Source organism: Lutra lutra, chromosome 9, assembly GCF_902655055.1.
Source record: "Lutra lutra chromosome 9, mLutLut1.2, whole genome shotgun sequence".
In the NCBI taxonomy this organism is placed as follows: domain Eukaryota; kingdom Metazoa; phylum Chordata; class Mammalia; order Carnivora; family Mustelidae; genus Lutra; species Lutra lutra.
Window position 1 is genome coordinate 2,096,013 of NC_062286.1, and position 12,770 is coordinate 2,108,782.

The following is a 12,770-nucleotide window of genomic DNA, read 5'->3' on the forward strand; positions in this document are numbered from 1 at the left end:
ACTCTCACACGCTGGTATCTGCACTTAACAGTTGCTGTGAAGCATGAGGTAGGTGAAAAATTGGCTGAGGCTGTGAAAGGCAGGTGGTCTCCTAGAGTTTACTTTTCAAACCACTCCGAGATCTTGATGTAGCACACTCTGTGCCTCTTCCGTCTACAGACGTTGCTATGTATCCATAGCCTATCACTTTCAACAGAAGTTTAAGCCCATCAAAACCACTGGAAAAATGTATTTCAGGAATCATTCATTGTCTCAGCTCAAGAGGACTGGCTCATCCCTACCCAGAAAAGGAATAATTTCCACAGGGGCACCCGTGCCCTGGAATTGTTCTTTCTCCCCCAAATGAAAGTGGATTCTGAGTGTCAGACCTGTGAGGAACCGTGTGCCAGCTGTGAGGAGAAATCTAGTTTCTCACAGGCTCTGAATGGTTCCATACAATTCTTCCTTGACGAGTTTTGATCATGGAGACAGTCCTGATGCGTCCCCCCATCCCAGCAACCTGTCCTGCATAGGAGGCCCGCAAGCGCAGTGGGAAGCGCAGAAGGAAGGTGAGTGTGGGGTGGTCCTCAGCACCCTCCCATTCCTGCCACCTTGCCAGAGAGGTAGATCACAGAGAGCGGCTGTCTCCCTTTCCCTGAGCTCTGCTCGCCGCACCTGTCTAGGCTCGCGGAGGCCCCTCCCCGGTCCTGGCTCTCCGCCCCCTCCCCTGTCCAAGCTTTCAGATGCCCGCCGCTCCCCTGCGCCGACTCCCTGCCTCCCCTCCCCTGACCATCGTCCTGCCCCTCTCTGGGCTGCAGGCCACAGGCGGTCACAATGGCCGGCTGGCGTCAGTGCGCGCAGGGAGCTGGGGTCACACTGCGGTCCTGCGCCCACGTCCTGGCTGCGCCCCGGCTCGAGGGCAGCGAGCGGTGTCCGGTGGCCCTGGGGCGGCGCGGCCATGGGCACGCGCGGGCCGCACGTGCTGGTGGACACCACGCCCGCCAAGACCATCCTGGTGTACCGCAACGGGGACGCGTTCTTCGTGGGCCGGAGGTTCGTGCTGCCGCGGCGCCCCGTGGCCACCTTCGAGGCGCTGCTGGACCAGCTGACCGAGCGGGTGGAGGTGCCTTTTGGCGTGCGGCGCCTGTTCACGCCGACGAGCGGGCACCCGGTGCTCGAGCTGCAGGCGCTGCGGGCGGGCGGCAAGTACGTGGCGGCCGGCCGCGAGCCCTTCAAGAAGCTCGAGTGAGTGCGGCGCCCCCTCCCCGCGCGGCCCGCTGCCCTCGAGGTGCGCTGTCCACTCGAGGCGCACCTGTCCCCCTACGCCCTCTGTGCGGGGTGACCCGGAGAGCGCGGGAGGGCAATGTTGCCCACTGTGGGCTGTGACCGGCGAGTGCGGGAGGGAGGTACACCTGTCGCCCTCTGCTCCGTGACCGGCCAGCGCGAGCGAGGGAGGTGCACTGTCGCCCCCTTCTCATGGTGACCAGGCGAGCGCAGAGCCGTGTTCTGTGCCTGGTGACTCGCCAGTGGGCCAGCACCCCTGTGCGCACAGCCCCCTCCTGCTGGTTGTGGGGCGGGCTGGCGTCCACCTGCGCCCCCTGCCCCCCGCCCCCCGCCGCGCCCCCAGGGTGGCCCTGAGGGCAAGCCGGTCTGAAAAGTCGACCTTGGCTGGAAGATCTGCAGGAAGGAAGGGAGTTAGCCCTGCGGGGAGAACTGGGGAAGCACGCTGGAAGGCAGGAATCAGATAAGGGTCACCCTCCGCCTGGCTTGCCCCCGTCTGGTGTTCGGCCATTCCTGGCTGGGCATTCTTGGGTGAACGCACTTGCTAAGGTGTGAAATGCGTGCATCTCCAGCAGAGTCTCCTGTTAGACTGGGGCCTTGGAAGCGTCATCTCCAGAATCCTGGCCTGTGAAGCAAGGCTGGCCCACAGCACAGACTGAATGTCTGCGGAGCAGAGAGACCCCCTCTCCAGTGTCTGCTTAGGTCAAGACAGCCCTCGGGAGAGATGTTAGCTGTCCTGGGGAGATGCACTTGTGTGTGAAATCCTGATGGAAACGGATTGGCCATATTCAACTTGTGAGTCCTACTGGATGGCATCCACTCATAATGCCAGTTTGATGCTTTTTTGTTTAGCCTGACACTGGTATCACAATCCCTTTGAGGTTTTACTGCTTGTGGGCTTATACAGCACAGTTCTGTTCATCTTCTCAGGAGTACTCCAGTGCTTCTTACAATTTCTCCGAGCTTTCTTAGTAACTGTCATTATACAAGTGTCTCTGAAACCCCAAATTCAAGCTTGCAGTTCTTCAACAAATAGCCGATGTTCACCCCTTCCCATGGGGCAGAGTCGGGGTGCTGTAGAGGCTGTGAGAGCTTTACGGTGCATGTTTATGGGAGATAAGAAGCAAGTCACCATAACAGAGAGAGGGGTCACTACTATGAGAGATTCTGTTTCGGAGCAGGGCCTCTGAAAAGGCTTCTTTACAAAATGCAAGGGGGGGAAGCTGTTTCTTATCCTTCCCGAATTCCTGACCTGTGGCAGGATCACCCATTTCCTGTGTCTGCCTTTAAAAGGCACACTGCCTGTGTTGGCACTGTTGCTAACTCATTTTTTTCTATGGTGAAATGTATTGTATATACAGCAGTGTATACAATATTCTATGTAGAGTTTAAGAAAACTCCGTATAAGCCACACACCGGATCAAGAGAGAACACAGCTGGTATTTGAAAACCTGCCACTTCCATCCCCATCCTTTTCCCACAGGTGACCACCACTCTTCTGGCTTTTGTATCATCTTTCCATGATAATCGATCCTCAAAGGACAGATTTTTCAATGTTCTCATGTTTGTGTACTTTTGGTTTTTTGTTGGTTGCTTTTCCACACGATAATAGGCCGTGATTTTCATCCCCGTCAATAGTGTGTGGCTGGAGATCACTGACCTCTGTGGCCATGTGCTCTTTCATGGACCAAAATGCCAGTTTACTTCTCCGATCTGTTGGTGGCTAATTTGGGTGGTTCTAAATTTTATGCCGAAATAAACGACAACACTGTTGTAAACGTTCTTTTGCTTGTCTGCTAGTGCGTATGGGTAAGACTCTCTCTAGAAGGGTGCATTAGTTACCTACTGCATATAACTAATCACCCCAAGCTTTTTGGCTTAAAACAGCTTTATTTTCTCGCAGTTTCTGGGGTCAGGAATTCAAAAGCAGCTTAGCTGAGTGATCCTGGCTCTGAGGCTCTCATGAGGTTGCAATCAGCATGCTGGCTACCGTCATCTGAAGGCCGGACTGGGGTGGGTGCTTCCAGGCTCACTCCCAAGGCTGAGGCAGGAAGCTTCACCCCTGCAGCGGGAGCCTCTTCATAGGTGACTTAGCAGCTGGCTCTCCCCAGCATCAGGGATCTGGGAGGAAGCCCGGCTGATGCTCCTGCTGGTTTTCTGTCATGCTGTCTTCTCTCTCTATCTGCCTAGTTATCTTTGTGTGCCGGATATTACTCTCAAAACTTATTTGCAGAAATAATTTGAGGCCTAGGGTGAAAATGTCTTTTGCCAAAGTTGATTTTTTGTGTGTTTTGGCCAGATACCTGTCATCAACTGTTCATGATCACCTTAATACAATTTCAGAATATGTGATAATTTGGGCCACCCAGATGGCTTGATGACTGGATGGACCCCATTGGGGTCCCAGTTCACAAATATGGATAGTTCACAAGAAGCCCCGTTGCTGGTGTGCCCTGAGCCAAGTGCTTCTACCTGCTGGCCACAGAGCCCATCAAAGACATGGTTCAACCTCTCAGCCATCTGTCTGTGGGCAGTAAGCCCTGGGCTGCAGTGGCCCCAGATAGTGGGCTCACATATTTGGATTTTCTTTATTTCCTGGACCTTGGCCTGGTAATTCCTCATTATTTTGTTAGATGTCTTATGTTTTGAGAAAATGCCATTTTGTCTGATTTTATTAGTTTTTAGTGGACAGGTTGATCAGAGTTACTTAGTCCATTGTCCCCAGGGATGGAAGTCTTCTCTCCCTCGTTCTTCACATATATTTTTATAGATGGATGATTCTGTTTGAATGACAGGGTCCTTCAGTCCACAGAAGCTATTTATCCTTTTCCTTTCTTTATTTGGGGAAGATTTTATTTTTTTCTTTATTTGAGAGATAGTGATAGAGAGAGAAAACAAGCTGGGGGAGGGGCAGAGGGGGAGAGAGGATCCCAAGCACACTTTCCGCTGAGTGTGGAGCCCAACATGGGGCTCGATCTCATGACCCTGAGATCCTAATCCGAGCAGAAACCAAGAGTTGCATACCTAACCGACTGCACCTTCTGGGGGCCCTGGAAGGTGTTTTTCTATTGTCTTTAAACTTCGAGGTTGCTGATGAGAAATCAGTTATCACAATTTACTTATTTGAAAGTAATATTTTATCTATTCTGGCTATTTAGAATGTATTTTCTTTAACTTCAGTGTACTGTGGTGTAAGTGATTTGTCCAAGTAGCCAATTGATTGAACTCTCTGGAGTCTGGTGTGGTAACTTTCAATAGCCCTTGTCTTCAGAGGATGCCTCTGTCTTACACTTTCTGTGTTTTCTGCCTTGGAGTTGATGTGGGTTGGCCTGTCTCACTGACATGAACCTCGGGGAGTCCTCCTCTCTGTCCGAATTTCTCTCTTTTTTCTTTGGGCTTTAGGTACTTGGTTCACATCAATCTTTTGGCTAATTTTTCTGCTGTACATAAGATGCTATCAAACCAATTCATTGAGTTTTAAATTTAAATTATTTAATTTTTCATTTCTAAAAATTCTCCCCCGTTCTTTTTCAAATCACGTGTATCGTTCTTTAGACTTTCTTGGTCCTGCATGTCCTTTCACACTTGCTTTTACTGAAATATTGTCCTTGTGCATCTGAGATGCCCGTGTTGGAAACCTGTTTCTATTTTCTGTTATTTTAGTCGTTTTTTTCTCAGTTGAGAGAGTAATCTTCTTGTTGGTTTACTTTTGACAGTAAGTGACTCCTTTTATGTGGATGTTAGTTGAGGAAATTCCTGCAGGGCTGAGATAAAGGTGAGACTCTTTGGAGAGGGCTGCTGAGCTGATCTTCTGCAGGCTGCTCACCCGAAGACACCCGGGGTGCAGGTAGTAACGGACTTGGGAACCCACCCAGATAGTGTAATTTTGTGAGCAAGCTGGCTTGTATCTGAATTCTTAATTGCATCTGCAAAGATGCAAATTAAACATCCTATTGTTTTTGAAGGAAAATCTTAATCCATCGACATCTGAGTTGCCAAGAGGAATTGAATTAATGCCCTGACATTTTGAGTTAAGTTTGTGACAGTGCTAATCCTGCTAAATCCTGTTTGCTACAGTGAGCCTCACTGACAAGAATTCATTCCTTTATAGATGTCCAATTTTGTGATGATTGTTTTCAGGCTTGATTATATGCTATATCATGATATATATATATATCACTGTAACCAGCTGCAAACGGAAAGATTGTGTCCTGAAATTCCTACGTTGAAACCTAATCCGCAGTGTGGGTGTTAGGAGGTGGGGCTTTTGGGAGGCGAGCTGGTCATGAATAGGATTAGTGTACTTGTAAAAGGATGTGGACAGCTCGATGCCCTTGCCTGCCATGTGAGGACACATGAGAAGGCAGCTGTCCATGGACCTGGACGAGGGCCCTCGCCAGAACCCAGGCACACAGGCCTCTCATCTCAGACTCCCAGCCTCCAGAACAGTGATACACTAATGACTGTTGTTGACTCCACTCTGTCTGGATGTCTTTACTACCATCACTCCAGTGGACTTAGACACTCCGTACACTGAATTCTGATTTCCTACAGAATCCAGTGTTCAGGTAGCAGAATATGTTGCTACTAAAATTGACATTAAAATCCTTTTCAGTGTATGTATAATGAAAAGTATTTAATCCCCCCTCCCAAACATTTCTTTGTAAAATCAGTGTGTGTTTTATGTATGAGCTGATGAGGAAGGAAGCCCTGAAGCATGGGCCAACATGCCCAAACGTGCTCGGTACATGCTTTTCTTTCCTCTGTCCAGTGGGTCGAGGAGTTTTCTAATAGACCCTGTTAGACCCTTTATTTGGTGGGGAGACTGTCATAGTTTATTTGAAATGTTTTGGACGCATGGTCAAAAAACTGACACTTGGAGGTGTTTCTCTTCTCAGATCTCTTCAGGTTTGTTAGTGTTTTCCATGAGGGAGGCAGTGTGATCCTGTTCACTGGTCAGGGTGGGGAGTAGGGAGGGTCAGGGCATTTCCAGGTGTCCTGGAGACTCTGGAATCATCCGTGTACCTTCAGCGATGTACATAGATGGGTGCTCTTTGCTTGTGAAGTTCATCACGGAGAGACATTTAAATTTCATTTTCTTTACTGCTTTTTAGATCAGTAAGGTATGAAATCAGAATCCAGACTTAGGTGAATAAAGCTCTGACAAATCTTTTGGCCTGATTTCTGCTGGTGTCAGTAAGCTAGCACTTGTTGGAATGTATATTCTGTAATTACTGAGCCATTGGGCAGTTAAAGTTAATTTTCTCTAGCAAATAATCTTCTAATTGTGCCACCAGCAAATGAACTTTGCAGTGAAACCTAATGATGTGTTAGCCATCGTGGAGCTCTTCTCATAATAATGGCTGCAAAAGGGTACATCGAAAAGACAAACACCATCAAGTCTGTATAGAATCCGATCATTATTCAAACCCTACATTTTCTGGGATGAATTAATTTGAGATGAGGAACATAGGTTTTTCTTCTATAAAACAAAATATTATAGGCTAGTAATTGCTCCTTAAAAAAAATGTCCAGTAAAACATAGAATTCACGATTTCTTTTGTGGAGAAAACTATATTCACAAAAGAACGTAAATCAAGACATGGTGTGTGTGCCCATGATTGGGGGGAACCCCAGAGAATTTGAATTATACCAGGAATTTTTCCTGGTTGCCTTATTATCAAATCAAATGTAATGTTTGATTACAATATGAAAGAGCTTTAAATCACACTATCATAGTTAGCCTGCACCCAACATTTACTTCTGTCTCCTTGCCACCCGTTTGTATCCTGAGGATAGTGGGTATCAGGAAAAGGAGGCAGCTGAGCCAGATATCAGGAGTGTGGTCTCAGGGACAGAAGGCCTGGGTTGCATTGAATCCTGGCTCTTCCTATCTCAGTAGCATTTAGCCAATTACATGACCTTGCTGAAGATCCATGTCCTCATCAAAATGGGGTGAGTTCATAGCCAATGTGGTGCTGTGAAATTTAATGCACGCAGTACTTTAAAATGCCTGACTTAATTCAAATGGGCTTTCTTCCTTTCCTTTGTTCTCTGGAAGCAGCACCGAGTGACTTTGCACGTTAATGTCCAGTTTCTGCTCAAATGCCGGCTCCCCTCTTTCCACCCCCAAGGAAACCCACATCCTACAAAGCCCTTCTCCAAACACTGGCCTAAAGACTCCAGTTAACTGCATCTCTGAGGAATTAGTTTTTCTTTCTCTGTTGTATTTGTCAGTTTTTTGGAGGGAAACATTGAAATGATAAACAGCATTTTGTTTTTTGGTTGAATCTTTTTATGCCTTAGTTTTTCTTTTTTCCCCCCATGCTTGCTTGCTTGCTTTTTCTTTCTTAATTAATTAATTAACATATAATGTATTATTTACCCCAGGGATACAGGTCTGTGAATAATGAGTCGTACAATTCACAGCACTCCCCATAGCACATATCCTCTCCAATGTCCATCCCGCAGCCACCCTATTCCTACCCCCCCACCTCCAGCAAACCTCAGTTTGTTTTGTGAGATTAAGAGTCTCTTATGGTTTGTCTCCCTCCTGATCCCATTTTATCCTTCCATACCCCACATGGACCCCGCCAGCCTCTCAAATTCCTCATATCAGAGAGATTATATGATCATTGTTTTTCTCTGATTGACTTGTTTCACTCAGCAAAATACCCTCTAGTTCCTCCACATTGTTGCAAATGGCAAGATTTCGTTTCTTTTGATGGCTGCATAGTATTCCATTGTATATAAATATATACCACTCGTCTTTTTTTTTTTTAGTTTTTAAAAAAAATTTTTATTTTTTAAATTTCTTTTCAGTGTTCCAAGATTCATTGTTTATGCACCACACACAGTACTCCATGCAATCAGTGCCCTCCATAATACCCACCACCAGGCTCACCCAACCCCCCACTCCATCTCCTCCAAATCCCTCAGTTTGTTTCTCAGAGTCCACAGTCTCTCATGGTTTATCTCCCCTTTCAATTTCCCACAACTCACTTCTCCTCTCCCATCTTCCCATGTCCTCCGTGTTATTCCTTATGCTCTGCAAATAAGTGAAACCATATGATAATTGACTCTCTCTGCTTGACTTATTTCACTCAGCATAATCTCCTTTATAGATTTTGGATCCTGTCCATGTTGCTACAAAAGTTGGGTGTTCATCCTTTCTGATGGAGGCATCATACTCCATAGTGTATATGGACCACATCTTCCTTATCCATTTGTCTGTCGAAGGGCATCTTGGTTCTTTCCACAGTTTGGCGACTGTGGCCATTGCTGCTATGAACATTGGGGTACAGATGGCCCTTCTTTTCACTACACCTCTATCTTTGCAGTAAATACCCAGTAGTACAATTGCAGGGTCAGAGGGCAGCTCTATTTTTAATTTCTTGAGGAATCTCTGCACTGTTTTCCAAAGTGGCTGCACCAACTTGCATTCCCACCAACAGTGTAAGAGGGTTCCCCTTTCTCTACATCTTCTCCAACACTTGTTCTTTACTGTCTTGTTAATTTTGTCCATTCTAGCTGGTGTAAGGTGGTATCTCGATGTGGTTTTGATTTGATTCTCCTGATGGCTAATGATGATGAACATTTGTTCATGTGTGTTAACCATTTTATACCACATCTTCTTTATCCATTCATCTGTTGATGGACATCTAAGCTCTTTACATAGTTTGGTTATTGTGGACATTGCTGCTGTAAACATTTGGGTGCACATGCCCCTTTGTATCACTACATTTGAATCTTTAGGGTAAATACCCAGTAGTGCAATTGCTGACTTATAGGGTAGCTCTATTTTCAACTTTTTGTGGAACCTCCATATTCTTTTCCAGAGTGGCGGCACCAGCTTACATTCCCACCAACAGTGTAGGAGGATTCCCCCTTTTCCACATCCTTGCCAACATCTTTTGTTTCCTGACTTGTTAATTTTAGCCATTCTGACTGGTGTGAGGTGGTATCTCATTGTGGTTTTGATTTGTATTTCCCTGATGCTGAGTGATGCGGAACACTTTTTCATGTGTCTGTTGGCCATTTGGAAGTCTTCTTTGCAGAAATGTCTTTTCGTGTCTTCTGCCTGTTTCTTAATTGGATTATTTGTTCTTTGGGTGTTGAGTCTGGTAAGTTCTTTATAGATTTTGGATACTAGCCCTTTATCTGATATGTCATTTGCAAATATCTTCTCCCATTCTGTCAGTTGTCTTTTCGTTTTGTTGACTGTTTCCTCTGCTGTGCAAAAGCTTTCTATCTTGATGAAGTCTCAATATTCATTATTGACCTTGCTTCCCTTGCCTTTGGCGATGTTTCTAGGAAGAAGTTGCTGTGGGTGAAGTCAAAGAGGTTGCTGCTTGTCTACTCCTCAAGGATTTTGATGGATTTCTGTCTCACATTGAGCTCTTTCATCCATTTTGAGTCTATTTTTTAAAAAAAGTTTTTATTAATTTTTAAAATTTCTTTTCAGTGTTCCAAAATTCATTGTTTATGCACCACATGCAGTACTCCATGTAATACCCAACGTGCCCTCCATAATACCCACCACCAGGCTCACCCAACCTCCCACCCCCACCCCTCCAAAACCTTCAGATTGTTTTTCAGAGTCCATAGGCTCTCATGGTTCATCTCCCCTTTCAATTTCCCCCAACTCACCTTTCCTCTCCATCTCCCCATGTCCTCCATGTTATTCCGTATGCTCCACAAATAAGTGAAACCATATGATAATTGACTCTCTCTGCTTGACTTATTTCACTCAGCATAATCTCCTCCAGTCCCATCCATGTTGATACAAAAGTTGGGTATCATCCTTTCTGATGGAGGCATCATTCTTCATAGTATATATGGACCACATCTTCCTTATCCATTTGTCCATCGAAGGGCATCTTGGTTCTTTCCACAGTTTGGTGACTATGGCCATTGCTGCTATGAACATTCGGGTACAGATGGCCCTTCTTTTCACTACATCTGTATCTTTGGGGTAAATACCCAGTAGTGCAATTGCAGGGTCATAAGAAAGCTCTATTTTTAATTTCTTAAGGAATCTCTGCACTGTTTTCCAAAGTGGCTGCACCAACTTGCATTCCCACCAACAGTGTAAGAGTATTTCCCTTTTTCTAAATCCTCTCTAACACATGTTGTTTACTGTCTTGCTAATTTTGTCCATTCTAGCTGGTGTAAGGTGGTATCTCAATGTGGTTTTGATTTGAATCTCCCTGATGGCTAGTGATGATGAACATTTTTCATGTGTCTATTAGCCATTTGGATGTCTTCATTGGAGAAGTGTCTTGTTCATGTCTTCTGCCCATTTTTTGATGTGATTATCTGTTTTGTGTGTGTTGAGTTTGAGGAGTTCTTTATAGATCCTGGATTTCAGCCCTTTGTCTGTATTGTCATTTGGAAATATCTTCTCCCATTCCATGGGTTGCCTCTTTGTTTTGTTGACTGCCTTTTTGTTTTGTTGACTGTTTCCTTTGCTGTGCAGAAGCTTTTGATCTTGATGGAGTCCCAAAAATTCATTTCCACTTTTGTTTCCTTTGCTTTTGGAGATATATCTTGAAAGAAGTTGCTGTGGCCGATGCCAAAGAGGTTACTACCTATGTTTTCTCCTTTAGGATTCTGATGGATTCCTGCCTCACGTTGAGGTCTTTTATCCATTTCGAGTTCATCTTTGAGTATGGTGTAAAAGAATGGTCAAGTTTCATTCTTCTACACATAGCTGTCAACAAATTAATCCAACTCCACACAAAAGAAGGGAAATAATCACAATTAGAGCAGAGATCAATGAGCTAGAAACTAGAGATACAGTAGAGCACATCAATGAACCTAGAAGCTAGTTTTTTGAAAGAATCAATAAGATTGATAAACCATTGGCCAAACTAATCCAAAAGAAAAGAGAGAACACCCAAATTAATAAAATTATGAATGAAAAGGGAGAGATTGCAACTAACACCAAAAAAATAGAAACAATCATCAGGAATTATCAACAGTTATATGCCACCAGTTTTATTTTTGTTTTTCAACATTTCCTTAGTGATTCGGGGTCTCTTCTGGTTCCATACAAATTTTTGGATTATTTGCTCCAGCTCTTTGAAGATAACCGGTGGAATTTTGATCGGAATGGCATTAAAAGTATAGATTGCTCTAGGCAGTATAGACATTTTAACAATGTTTATTCTTCTGATCCAAGAGCATGGAATGGTCTTCCATCTTTTTGTGTCTTCTTCAATTTCTTTTTTTTTTTTTAAGATTTTTATTTATTCATTTGACAGAGAGAGATCACAAGTAGACGGAGAGGAAGGCAGAGAGAGAGAGAGAGAGAGAGAGAGAAGCAGGCTTCCCGCTGAGCAGAGAGCCCGATGTGGGACTCGATCCCAGGACCCTGAGATCATGACCTGAGCCGAAGGCAGCCGCTTAACCCACTGAGCCACCCAGGCGCCCCTCTTCTTCAATTTCTTTCATGAATGTTCTGTAGTTCCTCGAGTACAGATCCTTTACCTCTTTGGTAGGTTTATTCCCAGGTATCTTATGGTTATCTATAGTAAATGGAATCAATTCTCTAATTTCCCTTTCTGTATTTTCATTGTTAGTGTATAAGAAAGCAACTGATTTCTGTACATTGACCTTGTATCCTGCCACATTACTGAATTGCTGTATGAGTTCTGGTAGTTTGGAGGTGGAGTCTTTTGGGTTTTCCATATAAAGAATCATGTCATCTGTGAAGAGAGAGAGTTTGACTTCTTCATTGCACGTTACCTGATTTCAAGCTTTACTACAAAGGTGTGATCACCAAGACAGCATGGTACTGGCATAAAAACAGACACACAGACCAGTGGAACAGAGTAGAGAGCCCAGATATGGACACTCAACTCTATGGTCAGTTAATCTTTGACAAAACAGGAAAAAATATACAGTGGAAAAAAGACAGTCTCTTCAATAAATGGTGCTGGGAAAACTGGGCAGCTATATGTAGAAGAATGAAACTCAACCATTCTCTTACACCGTACACAAAGATAAACTCAAAATGGGTAAAAGACCTCAACATGAGACAGGAATCCATCAGAATTCTAGAGGAGAACATAGGCAGTAATCTCTTCGACATCAGCCACAGCAACTTCTTTCAAGATATATCTCCAAAGGCAAAGGAAACAAAAGCCAAAATAAACTTTTGGGACTTCATCAAAATCAAAATCTTCTGCACAGCAAAGGAAACGGTCAAGAAAACAAAGAGGCAACCCACGGAATGGGAGAAGATATTTGCAAATGACAGTACAGACAAAAGATTGATATCCAGGATCTATAAAGAACTCCTCAAACTCAACACACACAAACAGATAATCATATCAAAAAATGGGCAGAAGATATGAACAGACACTTCTCCAATGAAGACATACAAATGGCTATCAGACACATGAAAAAATGTTCATCATCACTAGCCATCAGGGAGATTCAAATTAAAACCACATTAAGATATCACCTTACACCAGTTAGATCTGTCCATTTCAGTGAGGGGAGTG

At 44.6% G+C, this 12,770-nt stretch overlaps 1 protein-coding gene across 5 annotated transcripts in view; it reads left to right on the forward strand.

The window, feature by feature from the left end:
* Positions 1-875: 875 nt before the first annotated feature.
* The window catches only part of DCDC2C (doublecortin domain containing 2C), a 97,068-nt gene continuing 85,173 nt past the window's right edge, over positions 876-12,770 (forward strand). For all 5 annotated transcript variants that reach the window (XR_007130271.1, XM_047746568.1, XM_047746569.1 and 2 more), the window contains exon 1: positions 876-1,224. Coding sequence is in view for 4 of the 5 variants with exons in the window: in XM_047746568.1 (XP_047602524.1) it covers positions 938-1,224 (287 nt within the window). In the remaining variant the exon portion in view is untranslated. The remainder of the gene's footprint in view (positions 1,225-12,770) is intronic.